The 22,949-nt window shown below is 32.4% G+C and overlaps 4 protein-coding genes across 4 annotated transcripts; 1 reads left to right on the top strand and 3 right to left on the bottom strand.

Annotated features, from left to right (window-relative positions):
• Positions 1–1,523: 1,523 nt before the first annotated feature.
• On the bottom strand, positions 1,524–4,020 carry LOC110412567 (cytochrome P450 714C2-like). The gene is made up of 5 exons (XM_089782949.1): positions 3,741–4,020; positions 3,098–3,324; positions 2,706–2,953; positions 2,235–2,586; positions 1,524–2,147 (listed from the first exon to the last, which is right to left on the bottom strand). Exons 1-5 carry the CDS (start codon positions 4,018–4,020, stop codon positions 1,722–1,724), a joined length of 1,533 nt encoding a protein of 510 aa, XP_089639075.1. The 3' UTR covers positions 1,524–1,721.
• Positions 4,021–10,667: 6,647 nt separating this feature from the next.
• HTB4 (Histone superfamily protein) lies at positions 10,668–11,438 on the bottom strand. The gene has a single exon (XM_021422554.1). It carries the CDS (start codon positions 11,336–11,338, stop codon positions 10,883–10,885), a length of 456 nt encoding a protein of 151 aa, XP_021278229.1. The 5' UTR covers positions 11,339–11,438; the 3' UTR covers positions 10,668–10,882.
• Positions 11,439–14,119: 2,681 nt separating this feature from the next.
• Positions 14,120–17,987, top strand: LOC110411819 (Pentatricopeptide repeat (PPR) superfamily protein). The gene has a single exon (XM_021422150.2). It carries the CDS (start codon positions 14,350–14,352, stop codon positions 17,047–17,049), a length of 2,700 nt encoding a protein of 899 aa, XP_021277825.1. The 5' UTR covers positions 14,120–14,349; the 3' UTR covers positions 17,050–17,987.
• A 198-nt stretch (positions 17,988–18,185) lies between these two features.
• On the bottom strand, positions 18,186–20,505 carry ADF4 (actin depolymerizing factor 4). Its single transcript, XM_021422151.2, has 3 exons — positions 20,323–20,505; positions 18,754–19,019; positions 18,186–18,654 (listed from the first exon to the last, which is right to left on the bottom strand). Exons 1-3 carry the CDS (start codon positions 20,323–20,325, stop codon positions 18,504–18,506), a joined length of 420 nt encoding a protein of 139 aa, XP_021277826.1. The 5' UTR covers positions 20,326–20,505; the 3' UTR covers positions 18,186–18,503.
• Positions 20,506–22,949: the final 2,444 nt, after the last annotated feature.

Genomic DNA, 22,949 nt, shown 5'->3' on the forward strand with positions numbered 1-22,949 from the left:
TGCCATCATTTTGTTGTGAATGACAAAGCGTGAAGAACATGGCTCGAGGAGCAACCATGCTATTGATAGTACCAGACTGTCTTTTCTTCTTTTTTTGTATTGGGCTGTCAAGCCGACCTAACTTATATGTGAGCTGTCATTGGCTAAATATAGGTGTTGTTACATCTTTTATTTCTGTATTATAAATCAAGTGTAGTATACATGAAAAAAAGACAATGAAAACCTCATGTTCCCCTCTGTTTTGTTCATCTCCCTTGTCAAACATCTCTCTTGTATAACCTCTTTTAGTATTTTGAGATCAAATTGAAGAAACTTTTGCCATCATTTTGTTGTGAATGACAAAACGTGAAGAACATGGCTCGAGGAGCAACCATGCTATTGATAGTACCAGACTATCTTTTTTTCTTTTTTTGTATTGGCTTGTCAAGCCGACCTAACTTATATGTGAGCTATCATTGGCTAAATATAGGTGTTGTTACATCTTTTATTTTCTGTATATTAAAATCAAGTTGTAGTATACATGAAAAAAAAGACAATGAAAACCGTGCATGTTCCCCTCTGTTTTGTTCATCTCCCTTGTCAAATATCTCTCTCTGTATAACCCTTGGTTGCATTTGGTATGAGGGAAGTGGGAACACATTCCCTACAATGTGTCTAATTAAATTACATTACCGTGTTTGTTTTGTAACAGACCATTGTAATGTAAGATTACAATACAATCACGTTACAACCAAGGGATGTAATGTGATTGCAGTCCAAAACCAATACAATCACATTATATTGCATTCTACAATATTCTTAAAGATAATTTTACTCTTCAACTTTTTTACCTTATTAAAAATATTTTATAATGTTATAATAAAAATAAAATATATAATATAAGAATCAAAAATTAAAATAAAATAAAATAAAATAATTAACATTTATATAATATAGATAAAACAAATTAAAATAAAATATATAATATAAAAAATATATTAAAGAAATGAAAATAAAATATATAAAATTATAATAATAAATAAAAATAAAATATATGACATTAAAAATATATTTAAGATATGATATTATATAAAAATTAATAATATAAATATAAATATATTAAAAATAAAATATAAAATATTATAATAATAAATAAAAATAAAATATATGACATTAAAAATATATTTAAGATATGATATTATATAAAAATTAATAATAAAAAATATAAATATATTAAGCTTGTATTTTAATAATTAAAGATAATTTGAAAATTAACATTACATTCCCAGTAAAGTACTTATAAACTAAAGACTACAATGTTATCTTTTCTGCATTTTAATCATTATTTTGTTTATATACCAAACACTGTAATGTTATTTTCCCTGTAATTACATTGCTTGCAATCACGTTATTTACAATCATATTATCTGTAATCACATTGCACGTATTAGTGTTAGTTTAGACATTTCTAACGCCGTTAAACGCATAAATTAATATTTAAAAGACAAAGGACAGGTGGTAAAAAGTTATAAAAGGAGCGGGAAAGTGGGGCACGGGAGGGGCATTTATAGTATGCATCCAATCATAATTAAGCATTGCTTCACTTCCGGTTTAAAACCGAAAAACAGATACAATATGGCCCACTTGTAAGCAACAGTGACAATCATTTATTCTAGCCATAATCATTAACTTACTCTAGTGGCGTAGTTAATAATCAATATCTTGGATGGGGACTACTTTAATCATATCTTTTGAACAAGAAGATTTACTCCAAATTCAGGCTCTATCAGCAAAGCATATTGAGGTGAGTGGCGATAGCTGGGAGAGATGGTGAGACTGAAGGTAGACAGAATGATAGCGAACAACACCTGAAGTTCTGCCATGGCAAGGCTCTGTCCAGGACAAACTCGAGCCCCTACACCAAAAGGTATGTAGGCTTGAGAGGATCTGCAAGCTCTGGAAATGCCATGAGCAAACCTCTCAGGATTGAACTTTTCCGCATCAGGTCCCCAAAATCTAGGATCAAAGTGCAATTCTAGCAACCACAACCAAATATTAACCCCTTTTGGAATTTCGATGTGATCAAGCTTCAGGTTTTGCAAGGCCTGCCTTGAAACAAATGCCGTTACAGGGTACAGTCGCAACACCTCTAGAACCACCATTCTTAACTGTGCAAAGTGAATGAAATTTTGGTTAGAAGTTAAAACATCTAATATTTTTTATGGTAATTGATCACTAACTGTCTGATTACATACTGCTTTCATCTTGTGGAGCATATTAAAATTCAAGATGCCATCCTTGCACACTTCTAAAACCTCAACACGAATACGAGTTTGCCATTCAGGATGTGAAGCCAACAACATTAGACCCCATATGGCGGCAACAGCAGTAACTTCAGAGGCCGGGATGCAAATGTCCTTGCAGTTGTCGACTATGAACTGATCAGGTGTGGATGGCCCAAGATCACCATTCTTGGAACCTTCGATGATCACTTGCAACAAATCTTTAGAAGCAGACTCGGTGTGCTTCTTTACGATGTCCATAATAGTTGAATGAATCTCCTTCGTAAGCCTCCAAATCTCTCTATTATTTTCAGTGGGAAGATATCTGATACGTGAAAAAAGAGAACCAGTTTGAGCATTGAAAGAGATGTTTCACCTCGATTTGCTATAGAAGCAGCAAATATACGCCAGGATGAAACAAAAATACAGTGAGGAAGAACATACCTGTAGAAAGGGACACCACTAAGTATTGTCGGTGAGCTCATCGCTTTAATAAGAGCTAGAGATTTTGGAAACATTTCCATGCCCGTCTGCCATTCATCCCCAAACACCACATTTGAAATGATATATGAGGTGTACTTTCTCACATAATCATCGACTCTGATGTCTGCGATCCCACCATTAGCGTCGATTATATTCCCCCATGATTTCATCAGTGCCTCGCCGGAGTCCACCATGAGCTTCAGCATGTCCTAGAAGCAGAAGTTTCTTAGAATTATCTCCAAAATATGTATCTGGAAGAGACTTCTTATCACCAGCTAGGAAGATAAACATCTTAGATAACAATATCGTCTAAACCTCTACAAAGTTTAATTTTTGACCACTTTGACATATACCTTGACCTTGTCCACAAAAAGATGGGGCGCAATAGTCTTCCTCTGATGGGACCAAACGGTACCATTTGTTGTGATAAGGCCCTTGCCTAGCAAAGCTCCTCGATCTTTTTGTAGGTAAGCAGGTTTCCCCATATCCAACGATGTGAAGCAGTTTATTTCTCTTACAAAATTGTTGTCAGCTACGTATAGGAACTGTGACCTCCCAAGTGCAAATAAGAACGATTGCCCTGTGAAGACAATGCTAAAACCATGTTTGTCAAGTCAACAAAGCAATAGCTTAAAAAATAAGAGAATAAAACCAAGGACAAGAGGATTAGGAGCATTTCGTAGCACAGTTCTCTCAAAGCACCATGATAGCACTGCGAAGTTGTGATAATAGGCACACAACAACAAAGACAACTGCAACAGTAGCAATCAAGAAGAAGAAAACGATGAGGATACAACTGCGGCAGCCGCAGCAGACAGCAATAATTACAATCACAATAATAACAATCAAAAATAACCTGTGATCAACGCATTAAAAACATTTAAAGATCGGCTTGTCATCATCTATGATTTGAATGTCGTGGTTTTAGCAACTTTTAATCTCAAATGCTAAATTCTTAATAAGGTGATAAACATATGAGATCTCGTTGACTAATACCGTATTGTTTAGTCCACAGCTTAAAATAAGGGAACAGTTGCATTAGACTATGATGTCCCTCCATGTTTTCATCGTTGGACTGATTGGGAGATAAAGGAAGCATCTGCTTCATTTGAGGAATGTTCCCTAAAAGGAAAGAAGGTAAGGGACCTGCGATCCCTTGCCTTCTGAGAATCACCCGAGTACGTTCTCCATTGAGCCAGAGAACATGAAAGAGATAGATAAGAAAGCTACAAATCCCCAAGACAGAAAAAAAGGCAGCTATGTTGTAGAAATCCATCGGGTTGGTTGATTGGCTTTCCATGCTTACAACATTTTATATGCATGACGAGCTTTGCAAGCCCACCACTTGCACCTGTTTGATTGGATAGTTAAAATTTGGATAAAAACAAAAAAGTTTTCTGAATTCCATCAAGGAACTGATGAAAACATGGAAACACGTGGGAAATTTTTTATGGTCAAAGCATTCTTCACGTTTCAAGTTCTTAGATATTGACCACAATGTTACTTCAAGTTCTTCGATAGGATAAGGGCAACACTGGCTTAAGCACCCTTCATTACTTCAAGTTCTTAAACAATGGGCCCAAAGTTTAATTGGAAATCAATTTAGATTCCAGGAAAACTTTAGTACTTGTCAATTATTTGGTGATTAAGTTTATTTAAAATGTAAATATACATAACAATAAGAGTTTTTAATGAATAAGAATTATGGGTAAAGGCTCTATAATTTTTATATAATTTCTATGTTGGAGATGAATTTTCAGTGAAAATTTTACATAATTGTAAAGATGTAAATAAGAGTGTGGATATGCTAAGTTACATGAAAAAAAGAGTATTTCATGAGCTTAAACGTTACAAAATTAGGTTTGTTTCGAGTTTATTATTAGTTTTTAAATATTTTATATTCTTTGTAATCTTTTAAGTTTATAATAAAAAAACTTCAGTGAATTTAGGTGATAACTAATGAATCACTTTAAATATTATCTGGATATTAAATACAATTTTACTTAAAAATCTTGACATAAACAAAATAGAATACTTAAACCCATTAGTCAAACCAAACCTGCCCCAGCTACCCCCTTCCCTTATATGTAGCGGCATGTACAGGCCTAAATTGAGAATTAAAATATATGAATTAACTTAATTGTAGATAAAGGTAGAGGGATTTTGAAATTCAACTTACACAGTATTATAGGAAAGTCAATAAAATAATTGATTAGATTCACTCTCTCTCGTAATAAGCATCTAAAATGAGAGAAGTCAAAAAATGGAAAAATACGTGGGAAATGGTTTTATGTATTCAATATTCCAATTTTTCCATAAAAATAAAAATATATATTGTAGCATGCAGCAGCATATTAAAATATTACCTACATTAAATTAAGTATAAGCACGTGTACATTGATATATAAAAAAAGAAACCAGTTTAATGGGGAATTTGAGATAAAAGATTTTAGATGTTGCGAAAAAAATATTAAGTTGGGATATTATTAGATAGATTCTCATTAACATATTATTCATTATGAATTATTTGGTAATCAATTTTATTTAAAATATAAATATATTTAATGAATAAGAAATTTTTTTTATAAATATGTAATTTTATTGTTAAATACCAAAGTAAATTACATTGGACTTATTAGTACAAATAATAAAAAATAAATAAAATCCATGAATACAATAAAATAAAATAACCACTAAACAAGACATGTCCTAAGTTATCTACTTGTATAAATTTTAATAGGAAAAAATGCTTTTATTTTTAAATTTTGATCAAAATTACATGAAAATCTATTAATTTTTTAAATAAACACTTTATTTTAAAAAAATATTTTTTATTAGACATGTAAGTTATTTTTAATATATTTCCGTTATTTTTTATTAGACATGTAAGTTAAAAAAATATTTCCGTTAACTTATTAACATAATAAAAATAAAAAAATAATTTTATTTTTAATTAATTTTTATAATAATTATTATATAATTTCATTATTTTTTATTATTTATTTATTAATTAATAAAAAGGCTTCCCGAATGGAGAGTACCGGTGCTTCCCAAATGGGGAGCACAATTGGTACTCGTGAGTGAGTGCTCTTTTTTTTACATTTTTTTAATATAATAATAATTTTTTAAATTAATAAAAATAAAAAATATTTTAATCTTTTAATGATTTTTATTAAAATATTTGTATTTCGAAATGTTTATTTTTAAAATTAATATATTTAATTTCAATCAAAACTTAATAATGCAAAACCATTATTATCTCAATTACAGTAGACCACTATCCATAACAGCTGTAAAATCAAAATCTATGTTCACACTTGTCCGAATCAACCCAGATTTAATTTCAAATTCATTCGGTTTGATGGTAGAACAATCCCAAGCCAACTACTTTCCTTTTTTTTTTTTTTTTGAAAAGTAATTTCATTAAGAGAGCTTTACAAAAGAACTACCTCCTGGTAATTTACCATAACACAATCAGTCTTGCCATGACAAAATGCTTACAGCATATCCATGCCACATCAATATAAGCTTTCCTATCCATATCTCGCAACAACCGCACTCCCCATCAACAATTGACTGTACACAGAAGATATTGTCAGCATGAGCTATAATTATTAATTTTTAAAAATATTTTAAAAAGAATATTTCCACAGTGCTTGTACTCCATGCGATCTGTTTGACTGTGGCATACATCCACCAGACGTTTTTGAAATTCAGTTTTCCATCGTCATTCATGTTCAGTCCATGTACCAAATACACACAGTTTTCTCTGTTTGTTCACTCCAAGTGCACAAAATCTTAAGTTTATTGTTCATTTTTAGATATTTTGTATTCTTTATGATCTTTACGTTCATCGTTAATTTTTCCTTTTTATCCGTAAATATAAACTATAGATGCAAAACCACATTAAATATTATCTCGATATTAACTAAGTTTGTTTAAAAAAAAAAACAACATAAACATCACAGTAGTTGAAGCCAATTTTGGCCAAAACAAACCTGCCCCTTTCCCTCATGCGTAGCAGAATTAGCAAGAGCAGCTCGAGAGTATGAATATATATATATATATATATATATATATTAAATTGATTGTAGATAAGGGTGCAGGGATTTTGAAATTCAACTCTAAAGTAATTTAACGTCGCAGACAAGCATTGAGATCATAGGAAGGACTTCAAAAATATTCGTGTTCTGACTCTGTCTGTCACTTCGGACCCAAGGGGTAGTCTTCTGAAAGGGAACTGTCCCTTATAGCTAACTCAGAACAAGAGAAACCTAAATCTAGTTTAGGACTTCAAAATCCTGTCTTGCCTCTGCCATCAGTTACAACAAAAGAGCACATTCCTGCTGTTGATGATGATGATCTTCCAGAATTTGATTTTGGGACTGCGTTTGATATATCTCAAACTCCCAGAAATAAGGTTTTCGATACTGCAGAATTTCACAAGAAAGTTCTGGTTGAAGGAGTAAAGAAAATTGTTGGGGCATTGCCATTGACTTCAACTATACAGTCACTACCTTCTCCAAATAAAAGACGAGCAGAAAATTTCCGTCTTCCTGAGTTTTCATTTGACACTATTCTAAACTTGCCTCCACGAACGAAAGCTTATGAACGTGATCAGACCCCAGTGTTACCAATTTTAGAACCAAAACAGACCACCAAAAGCAGCACAACCTTTACACTTATTATCACTACCATAGTTGCACCACATAAGAACATCTTTTATGATGATGATGATGATGACATGTCGGAGTGGTGTCCACCAAAGGTCGACCTTTCGAAGCAAACTGTTTTGAATCAACAAAGGTAATGACGACTTCTATCCATCCTACTCTATCAAATTAGGAAGTCCATCTCCATCTTAGACCTACCAAAATAGGTCAGACCCATTGAGTCGATTTATTTATTATTGAAAATGAGATAAGTTGGGTTTGAAAATTTAAATTCGTATTAAAATCGAGTCTAAAAAGGTTAACCCATCTGATCAATGAGCTAAGATGGATTGGGATGGGCCAATCTTGTGGGTTAAAAAAATAATAATTTTAATTAATTTAATACTTTTATATATTTAATTATATAAAATTAATAATTTAATAACTAATGAGGTTGTTTATTTTATATATTTTCAATATCTTTAATCTTTACTTGTCAAATTAATAATTTTAATTCAGTTTAAAACTTAGTATTTCTTTTTCTTGTATGATAATAAATATTGGATAATAAATTAATAATGATTCAAATCTTAAGATATTATTGTTGTCTAAACAAAATTTAAATATTTTACTTGAGGATGAGGATTACGGAGAATATAAATAAATGTTGAAGTTTTTATTATTTAGTTATATACTTATGTTTACAAGATGATACTTTAGGCTAAAAATTGAAACTTTATTTATGTAATTTAATTATTTATTTATATTTAGTGTAATTTATTTATTTATAATATATTTTTATTATTTAATTTATAAATTAAATTATAGTATAATTTTATTTATAGAAAGTTTGTTAAGTAAACTTATAAAAATTACTTTTTGTTGAAAAAATTAGACTAATCCAACCTGACTCATAAGTTAACAAAGAGTGGGCTGAGTTAGAATTTTGATGGTAATGTAAAAAATGAACTGAATCGATCCAATTCATACTTTTTCAACTCACAAAAACTTGGGCCGGGTTGGGCCAGTCCACCTCGTATTGACACCCCTAATCTAGGCCATCCAAGTCCCTTGTCCTCACCTTTAACTGCCCAGTTGCCTATCTCTACCCAACGATCCAATTATGCAAGTTATTGTCCAATAACTGCCTCTGTCAAACCAGCACAACCAAGACAAACTGATATATATATATATATATACACACACACACACACATAGAAGACTCCAAGTTTTATGATGGGGTCCAATTCCTTTCGAGGCCACCCGTCCACCCTCTTCGATGGAGGGGCAGGGAGCGATGAAACCAGCTTTCGGAGGTCAATGTTAGATAGTTAAAGCTCTGTATAAATCCTGTTCAAAAGGGGGTTGAGACTTCGTAAAAGCTAAGGTAAAGAGAAATATCAATTTGTAAATAAGCAGTTAGTTAATGGGCAGGTTCATAAGTGGACTTTACAGTTTTTCAAAAAAACTTCATTTGTCTTTCGTGATAGGCATCTCAAATAATAGAAGTAAAAGGAAGTTATAGGTATTTCTGGTCATTCAGCGATATAATATTCAATCTCTTCCATGATGAGTGTTAATTTAAACTAAGATAATTTCGATGGGGGATTGCTTATATAATATACGATCAACTGAATCAAGTTGTTAGCCCCTGGGACAAAATTACGCCAGGACGATACTGCAAATAAATGGTTAGACATGTTTGGTTTGGACTAATTGGGAGAGTCTAGTCAAGCCCTACAGGCTATATGCAGGTAGGGATTCAAATTGGGCGTGATGGACACAGCTGCTGAAATCCTGAAATGTTTTGATATAATATAGTTAACAAATATTTAAAATTTTAATTTATCCCACTGAATTGGACAAAGAACAATTGTATTTTTATATTTAAAAAACAATTTAGAGAATTTAAAAAATATTTTTATTAACAAACAAATAAGGATAATACAAAGAACTCCTCATAGAACTCAAAAATCGAACCTTTAATTCTTCACTGTTGCTCTTGTATCTAAGAGTATAATTTCCTTTGCATTTTCCTTTCTAAAGCAAAAGCAAAAGCAATGGTTAAATTGATAATCAAATAGAATTTATACAACCTGAATTTGCGACTAATATGTACGCTATCCCCTATTAAATACAGGGAAGTTATTCATTAAGCAGTCCTGTGAAAGAAGGGTTCATTTAATGTTTTAATTTGAACAACCAGCAGCCTGTTTCATTTGAGGAATGTCCCTCATAAAAGAAGATTATGTTATGGAACGTTTGATCCCTTGCCTTGAAATGACTGATCCACCAGCTTTCAGCCTTAACCCAGAAAACACACTAAATGAGAAAGTCAAATACAACAAGAGTGAACATATTAACATATAATGAGGAAAGGTACCATCAACTTGGATGGCAACCAATGCTAAGCTAAGAAATATTTACAGTGTATAACAAGGTTTGGAATTGCTCCACCACTCTGAACCAGACCACATAGCAAATAATAGGAGATAAACAAATATATATAAACATTCCATATTATTCATGTTTCACTCTTGTCCATCTCATCTTATAGTAAAAAATGTATGATAAATAAAGAAAAAAAAAGATGTAAACAGTTTTTCCTTTCTTTTCCCTGCTCTACTCTTGCTATCAGCCATAAAGGAAAGAAGAGATTTTTCAGTTCCTCACATGTTTCTTATCTCTTCTATCTCTCTACTTGATCACCTCACCTACCAAGCAAAGCTTTAATACAAAAACCATATTAATCTTATTAGAATGTGACAAAAGATGAGGGTAACATGGAATGATTTTCAGAAGACAATATACGAACCAACTCTATCTTGAAGACAAAATACCTTGTCAACTAAACCAATTAACCAAATCCATTAAGTAATTTGATGAATAGGTGATGTGGGAAAGTCACGGGATCAAACAAATGAGATAGGATATGAGTAAAAAGGATAAACAGAGAAAAACAGAGGGAAAAACGATGAAAAACAGAAGGGAAAGGACAATAGAGTTATCAAAAGAATTAGCAAAACCAAGCCTACTTTCAACATAACTATGTCCCACTCACCTAGTAGCATACCAGCATTGCTATTTCAGGAAAGGATTCCAAGGCATTGACTGAAATCGCCGCACAACAAATAGCCAAAACCGCCATGGCTCTCCAAATGACACGCTTCTCAAGCTACAAACAGTAACAAAAACAATCTCCCTTCGGCATCAATTACTACTTACAAGTGCAATAATCAATTAAAATAAATTTGAAATGGAACAAAGCTAATTTATCGAACAAAAAGAAGCATTTTCATTTCAAGCATTTTAAATCCATCAATCCAAAGTACTTACATCCATCAAAACTACATTAACCAACTAAAAGTTATAAAGAGCAAACATCAAATAACACTACCATAAGATCCTAACCCTTAATTCCCAAATGGCACCAAATTCACAAAATCCCCCAATTACAGAAACCCTAACATTTTCACCCTCCAAAATTCAAGAGCTAGTAAACTTGGTCACCGCCTTAGTGCCTTCCGAGACAGCGTGTTTGGCAAGCTCTCCAGGAAGTACAAGCCTAACAGCAGTCTGAATTTCCCTGGATGTAATGGTGGGCTTCTTGTTGTACCTTGCGAGTCTAGAAGCCTCTTGAGCAAGCTTCTCGAATATATCATTGATGAAACTGTTCATGATTCCCATGGCCTTGCTTGAGATCCCGATATCTGGGTGGACTTGCTTGAGCACCTTAAAGATGTAGATCTTGTAGGTCTCAACGCTTTTCTTGGCTCTCTTCTTCTTCTTGTCTCCGGCTGCTGCGCCTTCCTTGGGAAGCTTCTTCCCGGCCTTTGGTTTCTTCTCAGCAGGGGCTTTCTCGCCGACGGTGGTCTTCTTCTCCTCCGATGGCTTCTCAGCTGGCTTCTTCTCGGCCGGCTTCTTCTCAGCTTTTGGCGCCATTGAGAATTTCTCTTCCCTTTCTTTTTGGAAAACAACGAAAGTTTTGAGTAAAGAAGTTGGAAAATTTGCTTCCTTTTTGGCGTCTGATTGTGAGTGGGGAAATGAGGTAGTTGGGGTTTGACATTTATAGAGGGGAATCGGAGAGTTTGATTGGAGGATTTGGAGAGACGCGGATTGCTAATCTGGAGTTTTCTGACCTTTGGATGAGGAATTTAGATCGACGGCTTGGAAAGATGCGTGAAGGATAGTTTACGTGGGGGAAGTGGATATAGACGTGGCGGTTTGTCATTCGTTGGAATTATGCGGCTGGGATTGATGAGCTAGGGTTGTGCGCCGGTGATCCGTTTAGCATTTCGAGACACTTTTCGCTGCCCGCCCAAGTGAAGAATCAATTTTAAATTGTCGTCCATCAATATTGGAAAATTGCATTTCAATTCAATCAAATAAACTTTATCATTTATAAGCATGTTAAAATTAAACTTATGCTGATCTTAAACTTATTATTTGAAATTAAAAGCAATTAATTAATTCTTAATACGATTTGTAATTTTTTTATAAATTACAATGTACAGTCCAATCCAATCAAACAAGATTTATTGTAGTAGACAACGATGGATTAAATATAAAAATAAAAATAGGAGTATTAGAAAATAAAGTGGAAAGAGCCGAGTAAAATAAGAAGTATTTGAAATAGTGTAAAGACAAGCATCTTACAACTGACTCAAATGAGTTTTTGATTTGTCTTTGATAAATTATCAAAGCTCTTATATATAAACTATACCCATCCTTTAATAAAATGTTAAAAAAAATTAATAATTTTTATATAAGAGCCATCAAGTCAAATTCTTCAAAAGCATCTTAACAATCAATTTAACCTATGAGCCATGTCACGTGTACTAGATTATTTTCATTGTTGTTATCTTGTTCCATTCATTTATTGCCCTTTATTTAGTCTTGTAATCTTTATATAATATGCAAAGAGAGAGATAATATATTAATAATCAAAATTAAGTATATATTATTATTTATGTAAATATAATTATAGATTAATTAGTATTGAATATGTAATTACGCATTGATGCCTGCCCCTATTAAAAATGTTTATTTAATGATGGCAATTCATCTGAGAAAATAAAGAAGGCAATTCAAATGTCATTTTTATATTCAATAAATTAATTAGATTGCATAAGGAGTAGCAAATTTTGTTTCCATTGCTCATTATCCATCTCATAATTACACTCTCATGCTTATTTCAAACTAGTGGGTTGTGACTTTTTTTTATTTTAAAATGATTATTAAAATTATGCTGTGTGATAATTGACACATTTCTTGATACTCGATTCATGAAACAAATTAATCTTGTACTTATTAAATATTACGAGAAAAATAACTCATATTATTTTATATATTATAAAGTTCCTTTTATTACAGATATTATTGAAATGTTTGTCATTCTAATATTGATTACTAAGATAATAATGAGAATTTGAGATTAGTACTGAAAATCATATTGATATCAATGTGTTGATAAATGTTCACCCAATAAGAGGAATATATCATATTCGCTAATATTTCAAGAACATGACACTAAAAAGATAAATATTTGGCTCAATTGAAAATTCAAATAAAATATTTATAACTTATATTTTATTAATATCTCGTCAATATTAATATCTTTTTATTGTTTATTATAAATATTTTCATAAATTTTTTGTTTACACATCCAAGAAGTAATAGTACCAACTTTTAAAATTCTAATTACCTTAATTAATTTAATAGAAATGTTATTCTTCATTAGAAATGCGGAATTCATATACAAAACTTTTAAATCACAACGTGATAGATACATATATGGAATTTGCTTATGTTATTTGGAATTAATTTAAATCACAATGCATAGATTCGTATATGATATAGTAATTATTATTTTCTTTGTCTTTATGATTATAATTGTATACATATATTAATCTTTGACTAGATTGAAACATGTATGCATATATATATATATATATATATATTTTAACAAATTAAAACATAAATGTAAAATAATAATAATAAATTCTTCAAATTTCACAACTTGTCAAGCTAATGCTCGTAATAAGGAATCAATTATTATAACCCAGAAAATGTAACAATGTAATTACCATAGTTAACATCATTGTTTATGAATAATATATTTTTATAATGATTTTTTTTTGTATGTTGTTTTCTTAAATCTTGTTCATTATGTAATCAATTGTACGTGAAAAGGGATTAATTAATCAATACGACTACAACACATCCATTAATTATTCCAAGCATAAAGTACGTTACCCCTAAGCCATTGTCATATTTTTTTAGGGGCAAAAGGTTAAAAATTCAAATCCATCATATGTAGCAAAAAAAAAAATTATGTTCAAAAAGAGTATTCTCTTAGAGTTTGAAAATGTCTAATTCAAATTTCAAATAAATAGTTCTCTCAAAAAATTAAATAAATAAAATGAGAAAACGATTTTTCATTTTGTATGGATAATTAAAAATTTTAGCATGTGGTGCTATGATTCCGACATAAATGCTTGATATATTATTTGAGCTGTGATTATAGTATTTCAAGTATAATGCATGATATTTTTAATCTATGGTATTACAATTTCGAGCATAATACTTGATAGATCGTTAATGTGTGTGATGCTATTGGTAAAAATAATTTATACTAGTAAAATTGAAACTAGTAGTCACGTAGTCGGACTTAGACCAGAGTCGGCTTGGGTTCTAAATTGTTTGTCTAAGCCCGACAAAAAGTCGGCCAGACTTGCATATCTTTGTGTGGGCGTTCATCAAGGCTCAACTAATCGGACTAAATACCCCACTAGCCCAACGTGCGTACCTTTGGTCTCTCCGGGTTGACCCGTCCACAGTCTCAGCAAGCTCTGCCCTGGAACTCTCATACGCTGATGAAAGCTCCCATCTCTGCAAGCCCCCCGAAACGCATGCTTCAAATCTAGAAAAGAACCTCCCATTTAATCCCGAAAATGAAGCTAGCCCGGTCTCCTCGGTCTCTCAAAACCCCAAACTTTTTCCCGAAACAAATATTTTCTTCTACATCCAAATTCTCCACTCAAGATAATGACGACAAAAACAAAGACACCCAGATCATTTCCAAGCTCAAACTCATTGTGCGAGGAAGACAAAGCTGGAAGATCGCATTAAACGACACGGTTTTCCTAAAGCCTGACCACGTCGAGGAAGTGTTGATCCAAACCTTGGACGACCCGAGGTTAGCTTTAAGGTTCTTTAACTTCCTGGGACTCCACAGAAACTTCCACCATTCAACGGCGTCGTTTTGCGTATTGATTCACGCTTTAGTTAACGTCAATCTCTTCTGGCCCGCCTCCTCGCTTTTACAAACGCTTTTGCTTCGTGGGTTGAGTCCAATTGAGGTTTTTGAAGCTCTTTCGAAGGCCTATGAGAAATGTAAGTTTCATTCGAGTTCGGGTTTTGATTTGTTGATTCAAAATTATGTGCAAAATAAGAGAGCTTTTGATGGTTTAATGATATTTAGGTTAATGAGGAAGTTTGATTGTTATTTATTTCCTGAAATTAGGACTTTAAGTGCTCTTTTAAACGATTTAGCAAAAATAAGGCAATTTGGTGTTGTTTTGCAAGTGTTTGATGAGATTGTTAAAGCCGGAATTAGGCCTGATATTTTTATAAACACAGTGGTGATTCGTAGTTTGTGTGAATTGAAGGATTTTGTTAGAGCTAACCAAATGGTTTGTCAAATGGAGTTGAATGGGAGCGAGTTGAATGTGGTTGTTTACAATGTGTTTATTCATGGGCTTTGTAAGAGTCAGAGGGCATGGGAGGCGGTTGAGATTAAAAATGGTTTGGTTCAAAGGGGGTTGAGAGCAGATGTTGTCACGTATCGTACATTAGTTCTTGGCTTATGCAGAGTGGAAGCATTTGATGTTGCTGTGGAGTTGATGAAGGAAATGATAGAGTTGGGTTTTCTTCCCAGTGAAGCTGTAGTTTCAAGTCTAGTTGACGGGTTGAGGAGGAAGGGAAAGACTGAGGATGCTTTTGGTTTAATAAAGAAAGTAGGGGAACTTGGGGTAGCACCTAATTTGTTTGTTTACAATGCATTGATTAATTCATTGTGCAAAGACGGGAAATTTGATGAAGCAGAGTTGCTTTTCAATGAAATGGAAAGCAAGGGTTTGAATCCAAATGATGTTACTTATTCTATTTTGATTGATTCATTTTGTAGAAGAGGAAAAATGGATATTGCACTTAGTTTTCTTGGGAAAATGATGGAGGCAGGCATAAAAGTAACAGTCTATCCCTACAATTCTTTGATCAGTGGGCACTGCAAGGTAGGAAATTTGAGTTTAGCAGAGTCATTTCTCAGTGAGATGATTAACAAAGGATTGCAGCCAACAGTGATAACTTATACATCATTATTAAGTGGATATTGCAATGAAGGGAAATTGCATAAGGCATTTAGGCTCTATCATGAGATGACAGGGAAGGGAATTGCACCAAACACTTACACATATACCGCCCTTATATCTGGCCTTTGTCGAGCAAATATGATGGCTGAGGCAATTAGATTGTTTGGTCAAATGGTAGAGAGAAACATTTTGCCCAATGAGGTGACATATAATGTTCTGATTGAGGGGCATTGCGGGGATGGTAACATGGTAAAGGCCTTCGAATTGCTTGACGAAATGGTAGGGAAAGGTCTTGTGCCTGACACATATACTTATAGGCCTTTAATAAGTGGTCTTTGTGCTACTGGTAGAGTGTCGGAAGCCAAAGAGTTCATGGATGGCCTTCACAGAGATCATCATAAGTTGAATGAGATGTGCTATAGTGCACTCTTACATGGTTATTGCAAGGAAGGAAAATTAGAGGATGCATTGAGTGCATGTCGTGACATGGTTGCACAAGGCATTGACATGGATCTTGTGTGCTATGGTGTACTTATTGATGGAACTCTAAGACAGCATGACACAAGAAGGTTATTTGGTCTTTTAAAGGAGATGGATGATCAAGGATTGAGCCCTGACAATGTGATATATACAAGCATGATTGATGCCCATGGTAAAGCAGGAAATCTTAGGGAGGCTTTTGGGCTTTGGGATATTATGGTTGGTGAAGGGTGCATTCCAAATGTTGTGACATATACTGCTCTGATAAATGGCTTATGTAAGGCAGGGTTCTTGGATAAAGCTGAGCTTCTTTGTAGAGAAATGCTGGACAGTAATTTGCTTCCGAATCAGATAACCTATGGTTGTTTCATTGATCGTCTCACCAAGGAAGGAAATATGGTGAAAGCTGTAGAGCTTCACCATGCAATTGTTAAAGGGGTTTTAGCTAACACAGTCACATACAATATACTTATCCGTGGCTTTTGTAAATTGGGTAGACTTCAGGAGGCCATGGAGCTTTTAGTTGGAATGAGTGACCATGGTATTTTCCCAGACTGTATTACTTATTCAACTATAATTTATGAGCACTGTAGAAGGGGTAGTTTACAGGAAGCTATTCAGCTGTGGGGCTCTATGCTAAATAAGGGTATAAAGCCTGATACACTGGCTTATAATTTTTTGATACATGGTTGTTGTGTTGCTGGACAACTGAAAAAGGCTTTTGCATTGCGTGATGACATGTTGAGAAGAGGTGTTAAGCCAAATCAGATTACATATGATACTCTTGTTCATGGAACTTGATTGAAGAATTCGTGTATGAACATTGATGGACAGTAAGCATGTTTGAAAACCCTTTTTTTGTGATACAAATTTTTTGAGAGGAAACTCAACAGAGTTCCAAAGAACTGTTGTTAAGGGGGTGGCCTTAAGAGATGATATCATTAAAATTCTCGACCGATTGAATGATGGTTTAAGCTTAATCGTCTTCCTCAGGAAATGACAGGTTCATCCACTCCTCTGCCGAAAAGAAGACAGTATTCTTTGGATAGTCTTCCTGTATATTAGCATAACCTTGTAAAGTAAGAGGATTGTAGCATGCGCCTGTAAGGATGGCGAAAAAGTTTACTGAAGCCTTACCATTCATTAGATCAAATGTAAGTTGTAATACGCTCAACAGGGGCCTCCGTTACTTATTTGTTGATAACTTCTACTTCCAATAGTTCGATTCAACAGGGCCACTTTGTGGGAAAGTGAATCTGCAACTCTATGCTTTCTACTTTCTTGGTGCCTAGCAGACCAGTTGTTTTTATTGGCTGTAGATGTCAGCATCTTGTTAAAGATGCAATATACTCTTCAACCCCAACCAAAACACAAGAACGTGCATGTGTTACCAAAACACAAGAATGGGTATGTGTCATGGAATCTCATGTCAGATAGATTAAAAAAATACATGAGCATTGTATCGATTTCTTGACATATACGTATTTCATTTCATTACCATGATGTAAAAAGGTGATGAAGCAAGTGAGAGCCTCAATAAATTCACAGCAGACTGTTGGCTAGAAAGCCTGATGCTTTGCCCCTCCAGTTTAAAAAACTGAATATAACCAGCCATGATTGCTGAACAGGTTACTAATATGAGCTCAGAAGTCTTGCAATGGTCACACATGCGTTAACTTATACTTCAAATTAAATTCAAAGAATAAAACAGATTGTGGAAATCAGAAACGCTCCCATTACAAAAAAAAAACATGACCAACTTCATTAATATTTCATACGCATGTCACATTAAATCCAGCAACTAGCAAACGTTCTAGATCAGGTTGGCATTAAGGAACAGTTTCAGATATGTTGCATACCAAATAAACTCAAATAATGCAAGCCACCATTTTAATCTGTAAAGGCACCACCCTGTTATGTGAGTAACCAAACATCCATTTTTAAAAAGTTGCAAGAACAAACCTCAAAGTGTGTACCATACCCCCAGAAGAAGATACACTTTTGTTTAATGACTCAACTGTGAGACACTCCGTCATATAACCTCCACGCATAACAAATTATAAGATATAAATGGAAATTACTAAAACTTGTTCTAGACGATGACTTCAATATAAAAACTTGAACAACAAGCCAATATCATAATTCAGTCAGGTCGATACCCGAGCCCCCACAACCTATTAACATTTCACTTAAAGCAAAAGCAGAAAGCATTTGATTATCTCCATTCCTGCCTGTTGGAGATTTCATAGATCCATTTAGCTTGCTCGGCTTCTTATAACATCAAGTCCCATCTCAGTGGGATCAGTTGCTTGCAGCTCTACTTGAATACCATCCAACTCTCTCTTGAACCTGTCCTTGGAGCTTGCATAAATCATCTTGCTTCTCACCCTTGATGTGTCAGGAGACCTTCATACAAACAGCAAGAAAACAAAAACATCAATAGTTAAAACATACAGGCTTTGGAATAACGGTAAAACGCGACCAGTTTAAAACATATAATAATACCATGCAATGAAGAAAATCTTGCTTTTCTGGCAATTCTCAGCAGTCACAAAGTCAAAATCATATACAGCATATCGACACTCATCAGCAGGGAGGCTTGCAGTGAAATCCTCGTAGCTTTGAGTTGGCTCACCAAGCTTTTCCACAACAACCTGCTTTTGTTTCTCCTCAATCTTGAATACTATGAAGCGGTAAGTTCTTTTCGCCTTTAACTCTAGAAACTTCAGCTTGCAGTCATCATGCACAGCCATACCAGAAGCTGCATTTGCCTGTAAGAGTATGGGGTAGAATATATAAGCTTTCTCACTTTAAAACTTCAAATTATATATCACCAACTAATCCATCAGCTTTTTCTAAGCGCCTTTTTTTACCCTTGGCAAGCATTCCCAAGAAATAAAATCATAAACAGGATAATTAAGAAATCACATGTCTTTGAGTTCTCTCCCACTTAGAAAAGAAGGGAAGGGCAGAACAATGACTCAAATCAACTACTATCATTCTCACACTCTTTAAAATGAGAGCCCAACTTCCTCAACTAACCCACAATGACTAACCATACAGGACAACCACATTGATCCATCCCATTTATTTTCCATTGTTTCAACAATGAATTGTAAACTTGAAATCACCTGAAAATTCTTCACATTTAACTGGCCTAAATGCAACATTCCAACCTTAAGAATATTAACTAACTGGCAATGAACTGTAAACTTGAAATCACTTGAAAATTCTTCACATTTAACCGGCCTAAATGCGATATTCCAATCTTACAAGTATTAACTAACTGGGGCCACTCTGAGAGATGAATGCCAATGAGACTGTTTGTGATAAAGTCAAGCAACAACAACAATAATAAAGGTAGTTGAGATGACATGTCATGGGTCATCAAAAAGACAGGCTTCTGCGTTGATGCATATCATCTTGTGGAAAAACATAAACTAACTGTTATAAAAATAATGAGAAACAAAAAATCGAAATCCAAAATCATCACCTATCCAAAATGGACAATGGAAGAATGATCAAAAAAATCCCATTTTGAACCAAAAGTCGAGAAAAACATACGGATTAGGAAGCTGGTGCTTAGCAATCAATACTTCATTAAACATTATAATCCTACTAATACAAGTAATCAAACATAAATTCTCAAAGCAATCACAATGGCAGATCCATGGAGATTAACTTACGCATTTTCTTTTATCCATAATAAAATTCATAAATTTGATTACGAATTTACAATCCAAAACGACAACACAGCAGCAGTCAGCAAGCAAGAGATCAAACGATTAAAATCGAAATTTCTATTATAAAATCATCCATTGGATGAAAAATTATGAAGGAAATGGAAATCTAGCAATCAAATTTTTTTAAAAAAATTTCAAAAAAAAATAAACTACGTTAATCAGCAGAAAACACAGAGATCTATGTTCAAGATAACGACAAATCAGATCTACATTAACCAAAAAAAAAATTTAAATTCCATAGTAAGTCAAAGAAGCAAAGATCAAAGACCAAGACTTAAAATGAAAGGGAAAAAATATAACAGCAAAAAGAAAATCAAAATGAAAATCTCACCATGGCTATTTTAGGCAGAACCAGCAGAGAGAAAATCTAGGGCCACAAAAATATCTAAAGAGGTGGAAGAAGGAATTGAGGGCTTTCTCAAAGAGACTGAGACAATAATAAAAGGACAGCTCTCTTTTTTCTTTTTTTTTTCTCCGTGAAGTGAAATATTTTCGACCTTTTTTATTTGCGGATGGCTCCGCTCCGCTAAATATCATGATGGAGGCCGTGTGAGACAACGGAGAGAGAAAAGTTGGTCTGTCCAATGCTGGAGCGACGCGTGGTTTAAAGTTAAAATGTCGGCTATGCCCAGAAATCTGGTTGCTTTCGAGGTCGGTTTTCGACTAGGATTCGGAACTTACTGGGATTCATGAGATCGGCTCACGCAAGCTATCGTAAACCCTTTTTTTAAGATTCGGTCCATACCAATGAGCCTGAAGTAGCCCGGAACGATGTTGTAGGTGATACGGATATGCGGGAAAAACATGAACACTAAGCCCAATACGGTCTGGGCCGGATAGTTTTATATTTTGTAGTTTTATCTGACATAAAATGGATAAAAAATATAATAATTAGTTTAAAATAAAATATAAATTATTTTAAACACAATGAAAAATAAGAATAAATATAATTTGATTATATGTTAGGCAAATTAAATTTCATAAAATCTGAATGTAAATATATAAAAATAAAAAATCATATAATTTATCGTAAAATATAAAACCCAAATATTAGTTTTTTTTTTAATTTATAACAATTATATCTTTCGAATTAGCTAACCAAAACTTGAATAATATATATATATATATATATATATATATATATATATATACACACACACACATACACACATGTAACATCTACTATAAAATGAATGACAACTGTCATAATCAACTTTAAATGAATCAAAATGATTGTAAATACAATGCAATGTAGCAATAAGTATAAACTGATTATAGTTCAACGTAAATAAGTAAGAAACACTTTAGAGTTGAAATTAGCCTCCTTAAAATCTTTAAAATCTTAACGTAAAAGTGTACAAATAAGTTAAATTAAGGTCATATCATATATCATCAAATAGAAAAATCTTAATATTATTTTTTTATATAAACAATTTCAAAATGATTTGTATCATTCAAACTAATTACTGAGAATTCTTATTCAAAATAATTAGTTTTTTGGAATTAAATAAATTTATAATGTTAAAAATATAAGATTTTTAAAAATTTAAGTAAATATGTGTCAAAAAAGATTAAAAATACATAATATTTGTTGTAAAGCAAATAAAAATTGTCGTAATCATCCTAAAATAAATTATGATTATTATAAATGTAAAAAAATCATCTCTTTATAAATATTATAATAAACATGTGAGAATAAAGATAAGGATGATTAATATAAAATAGATAAAAAATGTTGTAATTATTAAAATTACCTAATAAGTTTGATCAATGATGTTATTGAAAACCTTGTGGAAATACATTTAGTTCATTAATAGTAAAACGTTTAATTATTGGAACGGATCATAAGAAGTATTTAATTATTTTTACTAATGATTTTGACCAAATTTTCTTTTTCTCAAAACGATATTCATGAATTTTGTAATCATTGTGAAAATTACATATTTCTTACGAATATATATATATATATATATTTTCTTAAGTTTAACTTTGATGGTTGAAATGGTAGGAGTTTAAATGAAAACTTTGATTTTTTTATATCTTTGTACAAATAAAAATTATAATTACAATTATATAAGTTCAATATAGATAACATAACTATTATATGGTGTAAAATAAGTTAAAAGACAAACTAAATAAATAAATTAACAAATCAATGTAGGGTGAAAGTTTAGGTCAAAATTCTATTAATTTTGGTGACATATTCGCATAAATAAAAATTATAATTACATATAAATAGTTTTTAACATAAATATAAAATCAACTTACAGTGGAGCTCGAGCTTAAGACTTAAAAATATTAAATTCTTTTCTTTTTTTCAATTGAAACAAGACTTCATAAACATGAAAATCTTAATTTTGAATCTATTAGTTTAGTTAACTTAAATAAGAGTGAAATTTTGAGAGAGGGATGAATGAGATTCCTTAAAAACTTTATAATTTTGGAGATGACAAATATTTTGTGAGCTTGAAAAACCATTTTGTTACTCTTGTTAAAACTTGTTTTTTAGCAAAGTAAGAATCTAAAAATAAAGAGAAGCTTGCACAAGTATCTTACAGAAATTTGATCTTTTTGTTTATGCCATTCCCCTTACTTACTTAAAGAGTTTGAAATTTAGTATGAAAAATGTGTTTTCAAGGTTCAAATACAACCTTTACAAAACTTTTTCGAGACTAAAGTTTGACCTTTCTACTTTTTTAATAATTAAAGTATAATCAACAATTACCTTTTAATGGTTAATGTATAACTTCTTTCAAAATATAACAAAGAAAGATGTAGAAGTTAAGATGCCTTTCTAAAGTTGATGAGCTCAATTAATATAAAAGATTGAGAAGTAAATGATGATTAGCTTAATAAATATAAGGCTTTGAAGATTGTAAAGACTAGAGAGTGAATAATAGAATAGTTATGATGTAGGAATAGAATAAAATAATCATTATTTAGTTTGGTACAATAAAT

Source organism: Theobroma umbraticum, unplaced genomic scaffold, assembly GCF_002168275.2.
Source record: "Theobroma umbraticum cultivar Fairchild unplaced genomic scaffold, ASM216827v3 scaffold_95.0, whole genome shotgun sequence".
Lineage (NCBI taxonomy): Eukaryota > Viridiplantae > Streptophyta > Magnoliopsida > Malvales > Malvaceae > Theobroma > Theobroma umbraticum.

Excerpts from the sequence above, each read along its gene's own strand:
- HTB4 (XM_021422554.1), bottom strand. The coding sequence starts at position 11,338 with ATGGCGCCAAAAGCTGAGAAGAAGCCGGCCGAGAAGAAGCCAGCTGAG.
- LOC110411819 (XM_021422150.2), top strand. The coding sequence starts at position 14,350 with ATGAAGCTAGCCCGGTCTCCTCGGTCTCTCAAAACCCCAAACTTTTTC.
- ADF4 (XM_021422151.2), bottom strand. Across the intron at positions 18,655-18,753 it reads AAGATTTTCTTCATTGCATG|GTCTCCTGACACATCAAGGG; the intron begins GTATTATTATAT and ends GTTTGTATGAAG.
- LOC110412567 (XM_089782949.1), bottom strand. The coding sequence starts at position 4,020 with ATGGATTTCTACAACATAGCTGCCTTTTTTTCTGTCTTGGGGATTTGT. Across the intron at positions 3,325-3,740 it reads GCTGTGGACTAAACAATACG|GGCAATCGTTCTTATTTGCA; the intron begins GTATTAGTCAAC and ends TTGTCTTCACAG. Across the intron at positions 2,954-3,097 it reads TTTTTGTGGACAAGGTCAAG|GACATGCTGAAGCTCATGGT; the intron begins GTATATGTCAAA and ends TTCTGCTTCTAG.